General features: G+C 47.0%; 1 protein-coding gene across 1 annotated transcript in view; it reads right to left on the bottom strand.

The window, feature by feature from the left end:
* COL27A1 (collagen, type XXVII, alpha 1) overlaps positions 1-20,702 on the bottom strand; it is a 162,211-nt gene that overhangs the window by 76,139 nt on the left and 65,370 nt on the right. Inside the window, exons 13-19 of the mRNA XM_009319352.1 lie at positions 17,780-17,833; positions 13,254-13,298; positions 9,577-9,630; positions 9,126-9,170; positions 1,206-1,259; positions 423-476; positions 214-267 (exon numbers count right to left, since the gene is read on the bottom strand). Of these exons, the coding sequence (XP_009317627.1) occupies positions 214-267; positions 423-476; positions 1,206-1,259; positions 9,126-9,170; positions 9,577-9,630; positions 13,254-13,298; positions 17,780-17,833 (360 nt within the window). The remainder of the gene's footprint in view (positions 1-213; positions 268-422; positions 477-1,205; positions 1,260-9,125; positions 9,171-9,576; positions 9,631-13,253; positions 13,299-17,779; positions 17,834-20,702) is intronic.

Raw genomic sequence — 20,702 nt, 5'->3', positions numbered from 1 at the left:
GTGGGGAAAGGAGATCAGCACCTCTAACAGTCTCTCAAATGCCACATGGGTGTTTATCAGAGAGCTGATTCTCAGTGGGGCGGCAAGCTGCAGACATCGAATAACTACTGCTGCAGAGGCAAAACGAGAAGGGAGAGAGGTGTTATCGTCTGGGTTTGCTGAAGAAAGTTACCGAAGAAAGGAAAGATGTGAGAAGGAGGTGGTGGGACATACCTCAGGGCCGGGTGGTCCTGGAAACCCGACTGGACCTTTGTCACCGACTTTTCCCTGCAGAAATCAGAAAAACATGGAGAAAAGTGAGCTGGCTCCTGGCTATTGGTTTTCCTGTTTAGAATAGCACACCCCTGCCAAGCTGTCTTTCCAGCTGGGCGCTGAACCTTTAGAAAGGGAGATGAGGAAGCAGAGGACGCTTGGTTACTTACCAGGGGGCCTGCTTTCCCTCGTGCCCCAGGGACCCCAGGCAAACCCTGGCTGCCCTGAGAGGGAGAGACACATTTTTTCAGAAAAACACAATGAAACATCAAAAAATACCAATTCCCCAGGCTCCAGCTCCAATTTCTGCAGCAGAGAGAGAAGCACTTTCTAAGGGCTAAACTCAGCCTGCAAGGAGCTGGGACAGTTGCACTAATGTCAGTGAGATGTTTCTGCTAAAGCTGGGGCTGAATTTAGCCCCGAACAACACATGAGCTGTTGCCATTAGTTGTGGCTCAGAGCCATGTAGGCCCCAGTGCAGTGCTAAGTACAGCATTAGTCAGCTGAAGTCAGTATCATATTGTAGTCACAGGAGACAAGTCATTTGCTTAGAAGTTATGCACGGTGTTAAGTGCTTCACTGGGTCAGGGTTTAAGTCGCTGCGCTGAGCAGACAAAATCTCCGAGTCTGCAGACGCTGGACCACACACATTCACACCCATCCCCATCAATCCCATCCATCACTTCCAATTTCTGCATGAAGGTATGGCCCCTTTTATAGAAAGTCCCTAGTAGAACTGCTTTTATTATGAGTAACAACAAAATCCATATATTGACATGAATTTTAGAAAGGCATAGCGTGCCCTGAATAAGAACCATGCGAGCAGGGGAACCTGACAGCAGGATGCAGCTAGTTCCAGCTCATCATGGCTTAAGATGAAATGAGAAAGCTGGTGGCCACACATACTACTATGTAAGGGGAAAAAAAATGATGGAGAAAAGAAAAACAATTACCTTGTCTCCTTGGAAGCCGATATCTCCTGGAACACCTGCTCGTCCCTGATCACCCTGGATACACATCACCAGAGAGTTAAAATAGGCAACAGCAACGGCCAAAACGCCCAGGTAGATGCTAGACGGTGCATTGTACAGCAAAAGTCTCATCACTAGCTCCATTCAAAACTGGACTGCTGGCAAACTGTAGATCATATTAACTGTAACAACAATCCTGAACGAAGTATGTATTTCCCAACATTGATTCTAAAGTGAGAAATGAAACTGCAGGAGAGAAAAATATGAATTCCCAAGCATTGTGTTTCTGTAGAAGCTGCAAGAAGAGAGACTTCATTCCTCTGGCTAACAGCAACCGTGAAGGTGGTGAAGTGTTAAAATTCAGCTGAACAGAAGAGCTAGTTTTGTTTTCGATGAATGGACCTTTTCTCTCATAAGGCTCTATAGAAAAGAAAACAATACTCAGGGTTTCTGTGAGCGTATCCTAGTGCTGGCATCAAAGATCAATCCTCTTCCACAAGAAAACAAGAGTAACTTCCAGTTATGCTTTAGCACCATCTCACTGCCAATATCTGGGCTGAGATTCCCCGGGAGGGGTAGGCTGATGTTCATTGGGATGGGGATCCCATCTTTGAGCACACCATCATTGACAATATTTCCTAGCCAAGCTATCTTTCTTTCCCCTCTTTGGACCATCCTAACAGATTCTGACTCCCTGGGTAGAAAATAAGTATCCCTGAAGGTTTTCCTAGGAGCAGTGGGCTATCTCCATTACCTCTTAGCCCCGCTGTGAGCAGGTTGTTGGACCAGATGACCTCTTGATGTCCCTTCCAACCTCATTTATTTCGTGATTTACTTAAACAAAGGATGAGTCAATGATGGGGCAGAAAAAGGAAAATTCTACTTGGGAAGCCAAAGAAGGAATGACTATAAAAACTTGGTACACTGACAAGACCCAGCAGAAACAACTGTTAGAGGAACTCTGTCCCATGCACGGCACATGCCTCTAAACTTGGCTTCCTAGTAAGGGAACAAGGCATACAAGAGCAGAGCGCTGTATGTTTAAACATAGTCCACATGGAAGACTTATGGACTCCTGCGACAGAGCCAAAGTCTACAGAGATGACAGAGGGAGTCTACTTCTACTCAAGAAAAAACCACCCACTTGTTATCAGAGAGTTGAAATAATTCTAACTACTTCACTAGCATGCAGGGGATAATGAAATTGTGAATGGTTAAGGCTTGAGTTAGGAAAGACTTTTTGGAGATGACTTTTTCAGAAGAAGAATAATTAAGAACTATGCAGATTCAGTGATGGAAACATTTCATGGATTCATGCTATATTTGCTTAAATGTTTTGGTAAATGTTCCCAGAACATTTCACTGAACCATCTTCAAAACAAATCTTTTATATAGCAAAATTGAAATGTTGCTCTTAAAAAAAGTTGAATTAATTTTACTCATTTGGTTTTTAACCTAAAATATTTTAATTTGAGCCAAATAACCAACATTTTGCTTCATCTAAACTATTTTCCATCTATCCCTTTTTTTTTTTTTTGGCAATGCAAGCAAATGGAAACAATCAGCTACTTACACAGCTTCAGTTCAGATGAACCCCAAGTATTAGATACAATAGAGATGGCAAAAAACCTACTGTATGACCCAGCTCATTTCCAGCCATTGCCAGATTTCTCTCATCTTCTCTGAATTTTCTACTTATTTTATCTAGTCCAAGGCTTAAAATGCTGAAATCTACTCTAATTCTGGCTCCTGCCAGAAGACAGCAGGAAAATAGTTTTTCTTGAAAGTGAGAGGTTTGCTCTGAAAACTCCTTGTCTTTATCACCTATGCTGAGGGTCAAAAAAAAGATTATTTTTTTCTTATTAAGCAGTTTTCTACCCAGACAGTATAAGTGGCTGTTGAAATACTGTTTTCGAAGAAATACTTGGACATTAAGAAATGACTACTATAAGAAAAGAGTTTCCTGAGCATAGCAAAAGGCAGGAACAAATCTTTATCGCTGACAGTTAAGCAAAGTGGGATAGCGACTGCATGACAGAGGAAGCAGTTTTCAAACAACTCTGAGAAATGGCCATTAGAGAGGGTAAGAAGGAAGCAGGAAAGACAAAACACTTCTCTCATCTTTAGCTGGGCTCCGCACAAGATGTTCACATGTTATTGCAATAGCACAGTAAAATGTCACGGCATGAACAATCCATCTGCAATGGCCATTAATATCTTAAACCAAAACTGAGGACTAAGGGCATCCCCTTTCATCTGCCTTGAGCACAGTAAATCTGAAACTGTGACTCAGTGTGTCTGTCCTTAATGTGAGGGAAAAAATAAGGAGGAAAGAGGTCAGGCATGTTTATTATTAAAAAAAGCGATGCCGAGATGATGAAAAGAGGCTGCGAGGACTTTGCTCATGGGGAGCAGGAGGAATGTACAATCTGAAATTACAAACAGGCTCTGCCCATGGGATATCGCCTATGTTTCATGTTTCACCTATAAAAAGAAATGCAGCTTCAGAGACCCTGAGGCCCTTCTTAAGGCCATACCGCACAGAAAGGGGGCTACGAGGGAAGTGACAGATTTGCAAGTGTGAGGCGTGTTTGCTGTCTGTAGGACGCAGAGGAGGTCGCTGTGCAAAAAACTCATTTTGCTCTCGATTGGACATCTCTTTTCCCAAGACTCTCTGCTTAGCAAAACAAGGGGAGCTAACGCTGCAAAACTACTCGAGGTATTTTACTGAGCCGTGTCCTTCACAAGTTACAGATGTCCTGATTCATGGAACTCCTTTATGTGAACAAGTAGCTAGGATTTCCTCCACTTCCTCCACCTTTCCTTTGTGCTCATCACATCACGTGGTCTTCTCAAGACCACTCTTTATTTCAGGGTTATACAGTAATTCCACTTCGCCCTGTAAGAGCAGATGCAACCCTCTCTGCCCCTCTCCTTGCCTCCATGAAAACATATAAATGGAAACAGAATGATGACCCATTTTGTGGGAAAAGCAAAGCTGTAAAAAACATCATTAAGTTCTGTGGTGCCAAGCTTTTATGGGGGATGCAGAAGGGGTTGGCTAGCACTGGTGTGCTCTGTACTTGCCTGTCTAGCTGCTAGGTACAAAGATGTGATTTCTGCAGGAGGAGTGGGATGTTGCCCCTTACTCTAGTTCGTGCCTGGCCTCCACCATGTGATGCATGCATTTGGGATTAATGAGCTGCACCTTGTAGAATACCGAACAAGGCAACATAGGAAACAAAGTCCAAAAACCAGCGAAAGACACCCTCTCGTGGAAGGGGAAAACCCTCTCAGTGTTGAGGCAGGTTCCTCCTCCTGCCATGGCAAAGGGGAACGGTAGCAGCGTTTCTGAAGGATGCAGCATTGCAGTGAGGACCTTCTCCCAGATGGATCGAGGTGGCAGCCTCAGTTCCAGGCCTGCTGCCCACACGCACTGTCCAGCCGCCCTGTCATCATGCTTAGGTTTTACCGGCATCTGATCTGACTGCTGTTGAGTGAAAGGAGTATTCCTCAGCCACAAAAAGACAAACCTGTACAAGGCCGCGTGCTTGGATGTGACCAAGACAGATGGGTTTAACAGGAGATTGCAGACACCTAATTAAATCTTCATCAACACATCCTCAGAAAGGCGCGATGAACTGCAGCCTGGAGCTGACGGGGCAGGCCAGGCGTGAGCGGTATGGCTTGTGCTCCAGGCACTCTGTGACACCGGCACCTGTGGCTGCTCCGGCAGCCCTGCGGGGTCCCAGGGGAGTAACGCAGGGCACAGCACAGGCAGCTTCATGTGGATGTGCAGAAGAGGCCAAGTTCCGTAGAGCTACGACGGGAGGAAAAAGACCGTCCCTTGCCAGGGAGGATGTGGGACACTCAAAATCCCTATTCCCTCTCAAACCTCAGCTAGTCCATGAGTGGCAGCAGATGGAAGGTGTGAGGCCCCCAAGGCTGCTCTCATCTGCCGTGAATTACTAATTACAAAAGGTTACTGATTACTGTCAGCATGGAGCAGTGAGATTTGCTGCTCTCCACCCCTGCTGATGCAGCATTTCAGATGCTGCCAAATGCCTAGGGCTTTTCTTTTTTTCCTTTTCTTTTTTTTTTTTTTTTAAATATGAAGTTTAACTCTATGTTTACCAGCTTTCTGAAAACCACGGTGGAGGAGAAGAGGGGAGGGCCAGTACATTCATCCCCCTCCCCTCTGGCCATGTAATGGGAGACTACTGCCCTTCTCCTGCAATAATCCTTCACATCCCTTTGGGAAAAGACTCCATTTCTAAATGGGTTTATTAGAAACTGCTTTCCAGAAAATCCACCTGACATCTTCATACAAGATTCAGCCTTCGGTAGGCTGGGACTCTCTGGTGTAAGGTGTTGATTTGCTGCTGGAATGGGTGTGTTTAGTAAGGCTGGCAGCTGCTGTTGGCTCAGCCTGGGCATCATCTGTGCTTGCTAGTACCTGGCTTCATTCACCTTGCACATTGAACACAGCGTACGGCTCAGGTCTTTCAGAGACGGACGAGCCATTTGAGGCGCCCACTTACAATCTCGGGAAAGATGCTTGGACAGTTGGCAGATGGCAGCTCAACCCCTGTGGAAAATTATGTGTCTTCAACTGCTTTCTGAACCCTGTTCACAAGCTGGGGTGTAAACGGGACTCCCGGACTCTAACACAGCTTTCTGCTGTATGGGCTGTGCATCGGCTCTGCACAGTATCGTGCCAGCCCTTCCTTCTCCTGCAGCATTCCTGGTGAACGCACTGCAGGAAAGCAGTACCAGCTTGGAAGTCTGAAATAATTTGCTTTTCAAAGGGAACTCAGGGACCTCATGTGCTCATAGAATGGTACAGTGGGATGGGTGTGCTTGAGCCACACCAAATGTGCAGGGAAAAGGCTGCTGCATGGTGGCTGGACTGTCATCCCCAACTAGTTAGCTAAGTTCACCCTTGTAATTGCATCTTCAACATGCAGCAGAGAGGGGAACTCTGTTACTTGGGAGGTGACCAAGCTATGAATAAGGATCTCCGCAGAGGTAGATTGCATACAACTGCGGTCTGGAAATGTTTCAAGAATGGCAAGAGGCAAACTTTCAGACTGACAGACATAGAGAATAAAAACAAGATTCAGGGAGGCTGCTTATGTTTCTGGTCATAGCAGTAAGACAGTTTTGTCTGAAGAAGATGATGGAGGGTTATAATGAAGTCAAAATCTAATGGACAGAAAAAGAATAAGAGAAAGCCTTTAAATAAGATGTCACCACGTAAAAATATCAATAGCAGCAGAAACTAACAGTGACACGACTTGTGGGAGATTACAGAAGGGAGCCTCCAACACAAGTCAATCCGTCTGCTCCAGGCAGGGTCCTTCCTGTGACCCAAGCCCAACTGGGCACAAAGTGAGCACAGAGATCCTGCCTCTACTTTCCTATAAGTGGGATTTCCTTAAGTCAGATATTTCGAAGATCAGCTTCAATTAAAAAGCATGTTGTTAAAACAAGGGGGGCAAAGAAAGATTTACGGTGCAGCTTCTTAATAAAGACTGAGATGAAAAACATTTTTATTGAAATGAGGCAGGCAGCAAGAGGAAAGATGATCCCAGCAAGGAGAGGGTCCAAGAGGCCAGGGTGTACTTCCCACCTCTAGCAACCTCCACCTCGGACACTTCTGTGACTCAGAAACCCTCACACAACACGAAGGGCATAAATGTCCCTTCCTCCTACCACACGTGCATTTAGAGCACGAGCTCTTTGAAGGCAGACTGCAGGCTACTACAAACTGAGCAAAAGCAGCAAGACCTGATATCATTTAAATTGCCTAGTGGTACCAGAGCATAAACAATTAAAACACAAATGTAAACAAGCTGTAAGAAGGGATGAGTGTTTTTGCTCATGATTCCCAAATCAGAGTGAGAGAAAATAAAAAGGCTTGAAGGTGCCATTCGCTAAAGAAACATGTGAGTAAGTAAATGAATGCAACAGCCTTTTGATCGATTGGAGAAGGGATGAATTATAAACTGAGCCAACTAGCTGAACAGCAAGACCAACAAATCAGAAAACCAAATAACTGAAAAAACCACAAAGCTATTTCAGCCCAAATCCTCCCCCAAATGTAAGGAGAGCTGATGAACTTTATATGTAAACAGGTGTGGCAAACTCGGATGCTTTGGCTAAAAACCGCAATGCCAGAGCTGCGTGCCTTCACCTGAGCAGATGAGAATTGTGGCCATCAATGCCTAAGCAGGTCTGATTTTCCTTTACCTTGTATTTCCCAGCCCTCTGGACTGCTGGAAAGGATACGCAGAAGCTGTTTGGAAGCTCTCTCTGACTCTGAAATCATTGTTGGTCTGATCTGAGTTTTTGATAGCACCCAGGATATTCTAACTAAAGTCAAGTCATTAGGGACAGAGGAGGCTTGAGCAGGAGGGAGGGTTTGTCAGTCTTGGATTAGGAAAGGGCTGTAATGAAAGCCAGGAAGGAAGTCTGTCCTGTCCAAGGAAAATGCAGTGGGAGAGGTAGCTAGGGAGGGAGAGAAAAGGTTTCCTGCACCTCAGGAGAGAGGTTGCAAGACTGAGCGTGGGATTATTGGGGGAGGATGGGTAATTCTGCACCTTGGAGTATTGTAAGTAACTCTAGGAGAGCTGCAAACCATTTGGTTAATGTGATAGCAGCGGCTGGAGAAATACTGGGGATAAACAGAGCAGTCTGTGTAAAGTGATGGAGACTGTAATGTCCAGGAAGGTTAATTTTGCTAAACAATGATTTAAATGTTGGCGATTCTTAAGATATTCAACCATTTCTTCCAAGGAGCAGACAGAAGAGTCTGTGGGCTCTGGGAATTGGTGTTGAGTCAAGAAACTAGCTTGTCCTAAAGAAGAAGTCCTTCTCTTGCCCTGTCTGTCCTCCCTACAAAAGTGAACAGGCAGTACAGGGGAGAAAAGGAAACTGCAGACACAGGAGCCCTGGCAAAGAGCTGCTATAATATAAGGAGAGTGCAATCAACTGGCTTGCCACTACTCCCCCATGTGCAGTTTTGGGCTGCTAAATCACTCTCTAAAAGCAAACATCTAACAAGAGAATAAAACATCAGACAGGAGGAGGATACACTTAATGGTCATTTTCCATTGCCCTCCTGAGCAATTGGAGCCAACAATAAACGATTGCACTTCCCACTCTTTCAGACTAAATAAATCCTACAGTCGAATATCTGTAGGAGGATGGTTCTCATGACAGTGAGACATTTACACAAACAGCTTCATGCTGATTTAGCTCAAGCTGCGTGTTTTTGTGCCAGCAGCACCAAATCATTGCAATCAATGCCCCTCTCCTTTTTTCTTTTTCTAAAGTGATTTATGTCAGTTTGGCATAAGGCAATTTCCTCTCGGCAGGAAGCTGAACCGAGGTGAGCCTCTCCAAAGGGGAGCAGAAGTACCTAACACAGAACAGTTTTTCCTGGGGATCCAGCTGGTTTGCCTGATGCGGTGAGCTGTGCTGCTTTGTCACATCATGTGTCTCCCCCAAATGCATTAATGCAAACCCATTGTTAGTGCTGTTAGGTCTTCATCCTCCTCCCTATCCCGTCATGGAACCAATATAAAAACATAAAAGCCCAGTGAAACACCGGATAATCTTACAGTTACTGTCATCATCAGTGGGAAACAGAAGCTCCAAAGAGGATCTGAGCATAATTGACCTACACTAGAGCTCTATGGAAAAGGGGATGGGGCAGATATCATAAAAGAAAGAAAAATCAAAACTGGAGTGTCAAGAAAGGAGGGAGGGTGGGAGGATGGGGGCAAAGAGACAGCCAGAATGGAACCAGTGCCATGGTGCTGATAAGAAAGAGAAGCTAGAAAGGGGTTTTTACATGCAAAATTAAAACACAGTGCAATAAGGGAGTATTCAGATCACCTTATCACCTTTCAGTCCATGTTCTCCAGGGTTTCCCATCAGCCCCTGAAACAAAAGAAAGTACAGAGTGAGACTGAGTCACCATGACGACTTGCTCAGGACTACGACATTGATGTCCCTGATGGGGCTGGTGGCTCAGACCCACCGCATTGGCCTGGCACAGTCCCAAGGCCAAATGCCAGGCTGCTCCCAAAGTGTGCTCCATCACACATTCTTTGAACACCCTTCGTGGGCTGGAGGCGTGCAGGGAAAATGCCCCATGGATTCTCCAGTCACTTACACCTACTGCAGACCACCAGTGGGATGTTGTGTTCAACCGACCTGTGCCTGGGTCAATGGACAAGCATTACTGCTGCCCATCCTTTCTCTCAGGACGGTCACCCAAGGGAGGAACAATCTTCAGCCCTACCGTGAAGGGACAAGAGCTCACACAGCTCAGTTACTCTCTCACCTTTAAGCCTTTTGGTCCTGGATAGCCTATTGGTCCAACAGAGCCCATGTCACCCTAGTAAGAGAAAGAAAATTACCAAAGTCATGAGGTGCCAAACCAACAGATAGCTGTATGTGGTGTGAAATTTCTCTCCTATCTGGTCCCTCAGTACCCCTCAACTTGTAGGAATTGCACCACTGACTTCAGCAGAAGCAGCACCCTGGCACGAGTCAAGAGGCTTTTAATCTGTAGACAGCCTCTAAATAAAAGCAGCACAGGGTGTTTGCCTCGCAGGCACGTGGGGGAAGAGCAGCTCCTATTTGCATCCTGCTCTCGCCACAAAGAGGAGACCTCAAAGCAGCTTGACACTAACCACTGGAGATGTGAGCTGTCCCCCACGATCAGCTCACCCAGCCCCACCATGCTGCTGCCCCTGTGCATGGCCATGGCAATTGGGCAGAGTGTGCTGGATGCCAGGAGAACGTGAGAGCATCCTGCTCCTGCGCCACAGGAGCTATTGGTGTCAGGGAGTGTGGTCAGAATCCAAAAACAGGAGCCCAGGTTCCTGGGTCCACTTAAAAATAGGCTAGTAAATTAATGGCAAAATAATGGAAAATTAATTAAGAAACCACCTTGAAGTCTGCAACTGTGGTAGGATCTGAGAAATTTTTTTTGTACGTTCTTCCTAACTTTTGAATGGATTAATTTCCCTCTTCCACTATTCGAAAAATTAAAATATTGAGCTGGTTTAAGACAATCCTGGAGTGTATTTATTCTTGGTGAAGTTACTCATGTTCTCAGAAAGAATCCACCACAGTATTCCCGAGTTCTCCGGAGGGAGTCTGGGGGTGTGTTAAAAAGGACACAGTCCCAAACAGCAAAAAAGGCAATAGTCAAGAAATTTGGGTCGCTACTGAGCTCTGATATCTAAAAGTGATATAGGGAGGAAAAGGAGAAACAGGAGGTGAGGACAGAGGTGTCTTATCAGCATGGCCATTCTGCTGCAGCGAGAAGTCAGCATGGCATCATGTACTGGGACCTGTACGAGAAACGGCAGCACAGGAGGACACTGGAGCTCACGGTTGCTGTGTGTACCTGCGTGTGCACGTATAAAAGAAAGCCTTCAGTGGCCGATGTTTAAACAGGCTTTGGCTACTTTCTGCCCATGAAGGGAGTCAGTGATACGGTGCACCGGCCTTGCCTGCAATGTGTAAATAAACAGGGAAGGCTCTGCTGAAGGAGCGCTTCTCTGGTTGGCAGTCATGGGCCCGCAGCCACACTGGGAGCGCTGGGCTGCAGCTGCCTGAACAGATGCCCTTTTCATACCTCCCAGCATAAAGGCTTCTTGTAGAAACACTTTTACTTAAAGCTTTGCCCACACAGTTAATTAGGAGAGCAAGAAACTTTAGTTACATCTAATTCTGCTCTTCAGCCTCTCTTAAACAGCGAAGCCAAACACCTGCAGGGTGCGAGGAGGCAGCCGGGAACCCGGCCGGTCCCGCGGGGGTGGCTGTAGCTGGGAAGGAAGGAAGGAAGCGACTGAACTGGGGCCAGCCTGGAGCAAACACCCAGCTGCCTTCTCCATGCCCTGCAGCGTGAGGCCTGTGCTGCAGACCCCAGGGAATGAGGCTGGTGCTGTCCTGCAGAGAGGAGAAGGCAGGATGGATGTGCCACCTCCTCCCCAGGAGGATGGAGGAGGTCACTCTTGGATCAACCCCACTAGAGATGCTTCAGCATCCTGAATTCAGGAGTTGCATATTACCCCGGGACAGAAGATCTGACTCAGTTTGACCTGAATCTCAGTTTGAAATTTTTATCTGCTCAGAGCGGTACCAACAGACGAACTGGGAAAGACAGCAGCCGATTGCTACCGCTGCAGCAAGTGACTCCTGAAAAAACAGCACTGCAAAGGACTGACTTCCTGTCTTAAAAGTAAAGCTAGGAAGAAGATCACAGCAGGAACGATGATTTCTTCATCTGGATGGGAAGGGATAAGAAATTTAAAGTTTAAGACAGGCCAGGCTTAGCAGCAAAAGGAGAACTGCTGGTTTTGCCCTTTTCCAGCAAAAACATTAGAACTTGGGGTGTCAGTAGAAACCAACATAACAATCGATCAAGACAGAGAAGGTGACAGACTCCAGATACCTGGTGATGGAGCTAAATCCTGGTCTAGGACATGTAATGCCAGATCTTGGGGCCAGTCAGGGAAAAAGCAATTTAGTTGTAGCTCACATAGAATTTGGTGCCGTTTGGGTTGCTGCAGCCAACATGGGACAAAAACTTCATGATCGCAAAGGCAGGTTAGAAACCACACACTGCCTGTCCTCATTGCAGATCATCTCCAGGCAAAACCTGTCCTTCCTGGCCCCTGCAATCTATCCCAAGCACATAACAGGACGGCACTGTTGGGGTCAGCTAGGAGGGGAGGACTGGCAGCCTACTGACTCCATCATCTCTGGAAGGATCTTAGTCACATTTACCGTGTCTGACCTCTCACCTTCCAACAAACAAATATCTGTGAGATAATAGCAACCAGGTTAAGACAAATCTTTCCAAAAGCTAGGAGAAATATGATTCCATTTGGACAATAACTTCAATTGTATTCTTTTAAATAGCCATCTTCCTCCAACAGTTCTTTGCCAGGAGCACATCCTTTCTGCTGCTATGGCTAAAGTAGCTACTTTCATCTCCACTAACAAGGGGAAACACAGACCTAATTCCTGGCTCCGCGAAAAACTTTCCGAGGCCTTAATCTACCTTTGCCCCAATGCCCCATCTGCAAGATGGGTACACTTGTTCCACCATATTCTCTGCTTTTCGCCCCAGGGAGTCTAAGATTTCTGGGTTTGGTGCTCTATGTTTGTCCAATGTTTAGGGCAATTGAGGCCTTGATCCCAGCTGACATACACACTCCTGTAATTTAAGCTATGGGAAGGCTGAAGGGGAAGGTTTTTAACCGTTCATTGCAAGTCAAGTTTTCATGGATTATCATAGCCGAGGAGGAATAATTTTGAAAGAATGCTGTAGTACTAACAGAGCCTACCACTTTTTATGCATGGAAGGAAACAACTTGAAACAAGTACTGAGACCTAAAAATAAACCATAATATGTTCAGCTGGGCATTCACTAACCCCCAGCACAGCTGCCAGAGGATGAGTTGCCACCCATCCTTACAGCCATTTATCTCCTGCTGGAGAAGAGCGTAATGAAGGGTGGAATTTGGCTGTGTACATAATTACCTGGATTAGTGATGGGATGGTGAGAGTGCACGTAAAATTCCTGTATACCCAGAGGACAGATGGTTCCTGCTCACGGTCTCTCCAGTGAGCAAGAACTGTGTGTCCTTACGTTACTGCTTACAGGGGCTTGCTTTTTAAAAGATGACAGATCCTGGTGTGGAATGAATATTGCATCTTTGAAGAAATACCTTGGTAAATGTTATCAAAAGGGCGAGTTATCTAGGAATAAGGGCACTAACAGCAAACATTTAATCCGTTCCCTTTTGCGTAGAAAGGGTTTGCCCTCCTCCACCTCCCAGTCTACCAGGCAACCTCCTCTCTCCCCACACGTCACGCCTCCTCCGTTCAGTCATCCTGTTCACTGCCCTGCCACAGGAAGAAGAAAATCTGTGCGGAGTTATGCAGGCTGAAAGGGTTGAAGCCCCGAGAAGCTAGATATCCATTTGTTTTTGTACTTACAATGAGTCCAAGGACTCCAGGAGGACCTGGGGCTCCCAATTCTCCCTAAAAGGAAAGACAAACCGACATGGTTACGGACACTTTGTAGACAAACAGAGGCTGAAAGGCAGCTCAGTGTTTCCAGAACTTGAGGGAAGGGAAAAGACCGTCCCTCCCCCTTCCGTCCTCCCCACAGCCCCTTCCCCAGCCAAACTGATCGAGAGCTTCCATCTTAGTGAGTGCGCTTGCGAGCACAGCCTCTGCAGACACAGGGCTGCTTGTTGTTCGGCAGTTATTTGCAGGGCTCACTTCCCCTCCCAGGAGCAGGCTGGATAAAAGAAGCATTTCACTGTGCAGGCAGGGGAGCGGGTGGGAGCCCGCCTCAGGTGAGATAAAGGCATGGTCAGGGAGAGGAGCCAGGGTAGGGAGGGGGCACGAGGGCAGCAAAGCTAAGGTGGGAAGGAGAGGAAAGCTGCTGCTCTGTATTTGGAAAGGTGAGTTTTTTGGGAGTGGTTAAGGAACAATAAAACTCATAAGAAAAGGAGGACTTGGATGAACATTAAACTGGATAATTTGGGGAGAGGGTATGCCAGCTTCTGGTGCTGGCGATGGGCCCTGGGAGTGTGTTTGGTACATGGGGTCCTCCAAGGCTGCTCCTCCTGTATCTAAGAGCTGGTTTAAGGTGGGGAACCAGCAGCGCCCTCTGCACTCTGCCTCATCCATCTTGGCTCCCGCCCAGACCATCAACTAGCCATTTCTTTAATTTTCAGAAAAAGCCCCTAACCTTTGGGCTGCAGCTTATCTGCAGGGAGGTGGCTCAGCACCTCTGTCCCTGGAGCAGGGACCTCTCTGCAGGGAACCCAGCACTTGCTTGGAGGACGAGTCACTTTTAATCACACCACAGAGAGCAGGAGATGGACTGCAAAGATTTCACCTTGGGCTCTGTGCCCATTTGCCATCTCTTACTGCTTCCAAGCAGGGCATTTTGGAAAGCGCCAGCTCCTCTTAGAGGCTTTTCAAGAGCACCTCAGAGCACACCGTTTCGAGGGACAGACTGCTATCTGGGTTTGTGGGGCTGGTTTCAATTCTCAGCTTCACCACAAACTCCCTCTGTGCCAGCTTTCCAAAGACATGCAGGTGCCAGGAGTGCCGGCAAGCGCCTGATGGCATTTCTAGGTGAAGTGCAGCAGAGAAGCTGTGTCAGACCCACACAAATCACCTATCTCGGTACCTAAGTACTTTAGCAATCCCTGTGTGATGCTCAGCCTGTCCCCATGCCTCCCTCGGTGGATCACCCACTCCCTTGCCGCATCGACAGTGGGTTGCTTGTCAGGGCAAGGACCTGCTCTTACACACCTCCGTCTCCAACAGGGCCTCTCAAAACAAGTGCATTGGAAATCCTAAACTTCCCGTTGGCTCAGACAACCCTCCCCTTGCTCTGGATCACGCTGGCTACTTTCTTTGACAGACCAGCTCAGTTTATGGCACACATCTGGTGGAGTCCCCTTCAGTGCAATAAAGCTCCCCTTTTATGGAAAGATTTGCCTAGTGAAAGAATGAAAGAGAAGGGGACACAACGTGACTAAATGTGCTCAGCCTCCTTGGGTAAAGGGTTACGTGTGTTTATTTTATGGGAAGTGGAGTAAAGGACTATTGGGCAAGCACACACAAAAAGCGTTTCATAATCTCAACCAGCCTAAAATTGCTTTTTTATGGCCAGTTCCTTTCCTGCATACTTGGGACATCTGTGGAGCAATTGTTCCTCATGGGTGGGATTTCTGCGTCCTCAGAGCTACTGTAATAAGGTTGGCTTCAAGCTTTTAGTCGAGGCCTGGCATTACTAGGCTCGGCAAGAAGAGGGAATATCCCCAGGAATGCTGAGCACAGGAGCTACACGGTGGCCTGGATTTCCCAGCAAGCTCTGCAGGCTCCGAGGGTGGCTGGGATGAAGACTGGGTGGATGTTGGCTCTTGGTCCCACCAGTTGCAGGAGGGACTGTCTAGATTTCTGAGTTATGTCATGTCGGTATTCCTCAAGAGAAAGGGTAGATGTGGAAATGCACGGCCTCACATCTAACGCAAGAGGATTTCCTCTTGGAAGAGGAGGGGGTGGACTCCCCTGGCAGATGTGGACAGGAATAGTTGTTAATTTGAGCCATTCCCTGGCCTGGGAAATGGAGGATTTACAGGTGCTCTTTCCTGGCTATCAGCAATGACGGGCTGGTCCCTGACCTCTGAGGGAAGTTGGGCTGTCTCCTCCTTTTTTCAGTGCATGAGCCAGGCAGTGGGACAAGAGACAAGGAGAGGAATCAACAGTCCTTTCCCATGTCTAATTCCTGTGATTAAGAGACTAATTGGAGTGGCTAAAGTGCTCCAGGAACAGGGATCTGGAATGTGATGGCTCAACAGTTCTCAGCAAGTTGGTAGGAGGGAAAAACGCCCCTGCGGTTGGAAGAGTCTTTGCTCTGTCTGGAGGGGACGGAAAGAAGATCAGAGTCTGATCAGCTTCAGCCATCCCCATGCGATGGCAGAGGCGGCGGCAGCAGCATAAGTGCTCAGTGGATCAAACAGAGGATGGGGCAGTTCAGGACCCGTGGCAGCCTGCCCGCCTGCCTGCAGTTTAGCGGCATACTCCACCTAGCAAACTCGGCATATTTGTGTGTTCCACAAACAGACTTTCTGGCATTTTTCTGTGTCTGTGACTCCACTTGTGACCCTGTGAACCTCCCCTTTAAGTCAGCCGAAACAGTCTGTTTTCATTCTACAATCTCCAAGGCACATTAATATTTAAAAGCCGTTGATAACATGAAAGAAGAGCAATCCTTCTGGATGAATTAATGGAAGGGACATTTGCTTCTCTGCGATGCTCTGGGAACTGGCATTCAGCTAACATTGAGCACATCTTCTGAATGGGGCTTAGACAACATGCAAATTTAAAAGAAAACAAAACAAGTTATCTGGAAAAAAAAAAGTCTTTCTGACCTCCAGGATTCCTGCTCTTCCTGGTGGGCTGGCTGGAAATAACAATCTAGAAAGTCTTCTACTTTGGGACTACTGATTCCACTCTGACCCATGGCTTAAGTTGACTGAAGGATGGGAAAAGTCCTGCAGAAGTATTCTTTGGGAATCTGATTCTTTCAGTTCACTGCATTTCTGACTCCTGTGCTGAATTCCCACAAAGGCTGGAGTGTAGCTGAGCTTGGCCTCCTGGTTAGAGTCGCTTGTGAAAATAACTTTTATGCTGCATACATGATGAATGGGAACTTGAAGACACACGCGGAGTGGGTTATTTCACACAAATCATTCCATCAAACACCAAGACCAGCGCTGTGATTATGTGTGACTAACCAAGACAGCGGGAATTCAAAGATGAATCAGTACTGCTCCCACGCTAACTGAGGGAGAACTGACAAAGTCATTCAGAAAATAATTTAGAATAATTAATACATCTGAGAACTTTTGTAATCCACAAGGGCATGTTTTGTGAGTAGCGGAAAACACAGCACATACCCAACTGTTTGGTATTAAGTGCTACAAAATAAACCTTATCAGCATCCAGCTGCTTAAATGGTCTCTGGGACCATCCTGACCAAATTCCCAGGAGACACATCCCGTTCTTAGAAAGCCAGCAGGGGTCAGATGAAGACCGGAGAGAGGCCAAGAACTCAGGGGCCTGGAGACTTCTCCCACTGCAGTGCCGGGGCTGGCTGAGGCATGGGGCAGGGCAGCAGAAGGCTGGGCTATGGTGTCCGTCCCTCAGTGCTCCCAGACATCGGAGCGGGGAATCTGGCACTTCTTGCACCAGTATTAACATTTACTTCAGATAAGGAAAGGTACTGAGCTTGGAGTACTTTAGAAGCTTACTTCTACAAGCTAGTGAGATGCAAACCAAGTGGTACCAGCTTGCTCACCTGCATCAGAAAATGAAATGCGGTGAAAAGGAGAGGAACATGCCTCTTTCTCTATGTACCTCAGACCTCTACACAATTGAGTACATGGCCTGCTCCTCTGGGGATTCACGTGCACTCAAGCAGTCATCTGCAGGGCCTTATGATGATACGTCCCTCTGTCTGTGGGCCTATGTCTCCCTGCTATGTTCATACAAAGCTTCATCCAGAGCACACTAGTCAACAAGGCGATTCCTGCGGCTGTCACAGGTTTTGCATCAGGCCCTGGGGTATGGACAACACGCTCCAACCACTGCCTGCTCATCAGGAGAAACATCCCTACCTTTTCTCTCTTGATTTTTCTTCTAGTCATATCCTCAGGATGAGAAAGCATCTATCAAGACCAAGGTGCAAGAAAGGCAATAGATGGAGACAGAAAGCAAATGGCAACATGATGACCTGGCAGTTGAGTCGAACACGGGAATTCACAGCATGCTTGAGCAGGGCAGGGGCGTACATTTGTTTTTCAGGAGGGACAACAACAAAACGCTAGCAGCTGCCACCAAACTGAAAAGCTTTTTTCAGCTCTAACTAGTGTGATGCAGTACAGTGCGGTGTCTACTGCAATAGAAAGAAAGAAGGGAAAAAGCTATCAACTTACTGGGTTCCCATCGATGCCTGGAGGTCCTCGTTCCCCAAAATCACCAGGAAAACCCTGAGGAGAGGAGGCAAACACGAGTATTAGTTATTGACACACCCTTGTGTAAAGACAGTCCGCTTAAAAACCACTCTCCCTGCACCCAGTGCAGCACTTTGGTAGGCAGCAGGTCACAAGGAAGTGTGGGCCGTCCAGCCTGCTTGTCCTCATCCAAACCATCCCTGCTCTGCCAGCACATCAGCTCAGTGAGAAGCTCTGCGAGGCCAAGAGCTCTGATTCACTGCTCTCTCCTGGGGCCAATGAAGGGTAACCAGAAGTACCGTTTACAAGGCTCAACCATGAGCTGCCTATTAACTAACGGGAGCCTTGAGAGGAAGAATCAGCGAGGAGACAGGAAGGCTTTTTTCCTTGGCCATGCTATGAAAAGCACCCATTGCTGAGGCTGCTGGACCTGACGTGTTCACACCTTGTCTTGCAGGCTATGTCCAGCCCTCAATCAGCCGTGCCTTTTCTTAGCACCAGTTGTCAGCCCTGGGCATGCTTCATATGGCAGGCAAGGCTTTTGCAGCGCCATGTAGAGAGACAACGTGAGTGTGCCTAGCAGAGAGAAGGGGTGGAAATCGGTGCTTCTGTCCTTTTGGTTCACCCAAGTACTCCAGTATGTCCAACAAAGAATATGCAGCCCTGAAGATTATGTTGTGTAGTTTACACGTGAAATGATAATCCCACATTTAGATATTTAAAGATACAGTCCTTTCCATCCTCTTTCAGGAAGAAATATCCTACTGATAGGATACTTCCTTAAAAGTCAATACCTCCTTAAAAGTCAATCCTAAATCCCTTATGTTCTGGAAGAATTCATAAACTTCACTGCAATGACTATCCTCAAAAATGGATTGTCAATCTGAATTATTTCATCCTGTCTACTAACACAATCATTTTAACAGTACTCCCTTCTCATAGGATAGCTGACTAGCGTAATGCCTGTTGGAGCCCATGCAGATGCTTAATGGAGCTGATCAAAGATGCCTAGTGAATTCACTCCGATGCATTCACGACGTTTCAGCTTGCCAGAGGAACAAACAGTTCCAAGCTCATTACGGTCCACACCCCAAAGCTGTGAAAGACCATGTTTACTACATGAAAAAGTCACCACAAAAGACTACTTCGTCATCTCATTATATCTGATACAAATTTGGAAGACTTCAAACAATTATAGAAAAGGGACTGGAGGTACTGAGCCAGAGCCAGACCATCGTGGTGTGACACGTTCTCTCTTGCACTCTTAGACAGACCCTGTGCTCCCCTAAGCCCCCCAATTCCCTATTACAAACAAATCATACAGCAGCTTGCTCTTCCCTGTCCTGTCGTGCTCTGTCTCCCTCAGAAAGAGCTCAGCACAGGGGTACATAACCTCTGTGGTTAGCAAACCCTCTTAGTCACTACACCTACATTTTCAAGGAGGAAGCAGTTGAATTTAAGATGGATTGGACTCAATTTTGCCCTGAGCTTGAACTTCATTCAGCAAAGGACTGGCAGGGAGCAGGCTGCCAAGAGCTATCAGGGACCAGCTCAAAATTCAGCAGCTTCAGGGCTACTCTGAACTTCAGCTGCAGTGGAGGGTGCTTTGGGAGGCTGTGACACTGAGGTAAGACGGTGCTGTGACTCTCCACTTCTTTTTCTTGCATGCCCCTTAAGATGGAATGAGGTGAAATATGACACAGCATCCATCTCCTTCGAGACTGAGCCAAAAGGGAAGTCATCATCTGCTAGAGGAGCTCCCCATGGACAGAGCATATGCAGAGCCTAACCCCAGGCTCTGACTCCTGGACTTCGTTAATTCAGCCAGGGCTAAAATCCTGCTTTATTCTCCACGCTATTCTGACTGTGGGCATCAGGGTGGAAAATTAAGGAACATATTTGCATATAAAAGGCTTCCTAGCCAGAGCATCTACCTTTGTGCTTCAGTTCAGAGTGGGAACTTGTGAAACAAAGCTCCAATCACCCCTGCTCCCTCTTCTGTTTATGGTAGAGCAATCTTGCAGGGTAAGCAGTATTGCTCAGATGAGGCTACACCAGAAGATGTGCTCCAGACACACACCAACAAGCTGCAACTGCTAGTAGGTGTGTTACTTTTGACTCAGACTAGGAGTGACAGTAAAACTGCCTTACACCCTGCCCTGGCTCCACCAGACGGTGAGATACGAAGGACAGCACAACCACATTCTGGGCTAGCTAAGAGCTTAAGAGACAGGGATGGAGCAGACAGGGAGTGGATGGTCCTTGCTGAGCCAGAAGGATGCTCTCTTCCTGCCTGCTCCCCTGTATACTACAAACACTGGTCACCTTGGAAAAGCAAACCTGAGGGAAGCAAAATGCGACAGCCAACAGCAACACGCTATCTGGAAACCCATCAGCAACGCTGAAAATTGAAATGATCACAGCAGGCAGAACTGGAAAACTATACTGGGAAGCTCCGCAGTCAAAGATGTCATCCATGACCTCCCTTCACCTTTGAGCATTTACAACTCCTGGTCAACACAACTAGGTAAAAAGATGCTTGGTGAAACCTAAGGTGAGAGATGGGAGACCTGTTTAAGACAACCAAAATTTTGCCGCTGACTTCAGAGCCAGCATTTCACCTCTTCTGTACCAATTCCTTACAGTATTCAGTACGCACTCCTGAATGGACACAAGCTATCACTTGCTTGGTGGGATTCAATACTTCTATTTTATGGGCATCACTGCGAATGGGAAAGTTGTCTGCCTTTTTCCAGCTGGGCACTACATCCCTCAAGCCTGTGCAGACGCCAAGAAGCTGTGGTAAGCAACTGCTGGAAACAGCCTTCTGCCATCTAGAGACAAAGACGTCAAATATAACAAGAAGGGGGGGGGGGGGGGGGGGGACAATTTTTTTTATTAAAAA

This window comes from Pygoscelis adeliae, unplaced genomic scaffold, assembly GCF_000699105.1.
Source record: "Pygoscelis adeliae isolate BGI_AS28 unplaced genomic scaffold, ASM69910v1 Scaffold270, whole genome shotgun sequence".
NCBI classification, from domain to species: domain Eukaryota; kingdom Metazoa; phylum Chordata; class Aves; order Sphenisciformes; family Spheniscidae; genus Pygoscelis; species Pygoscelis adeliae.
Note: the sequence above shows the minus strand (reverse complement) of the source record. Positions and strands in the feature narration are given on the sequence as shown.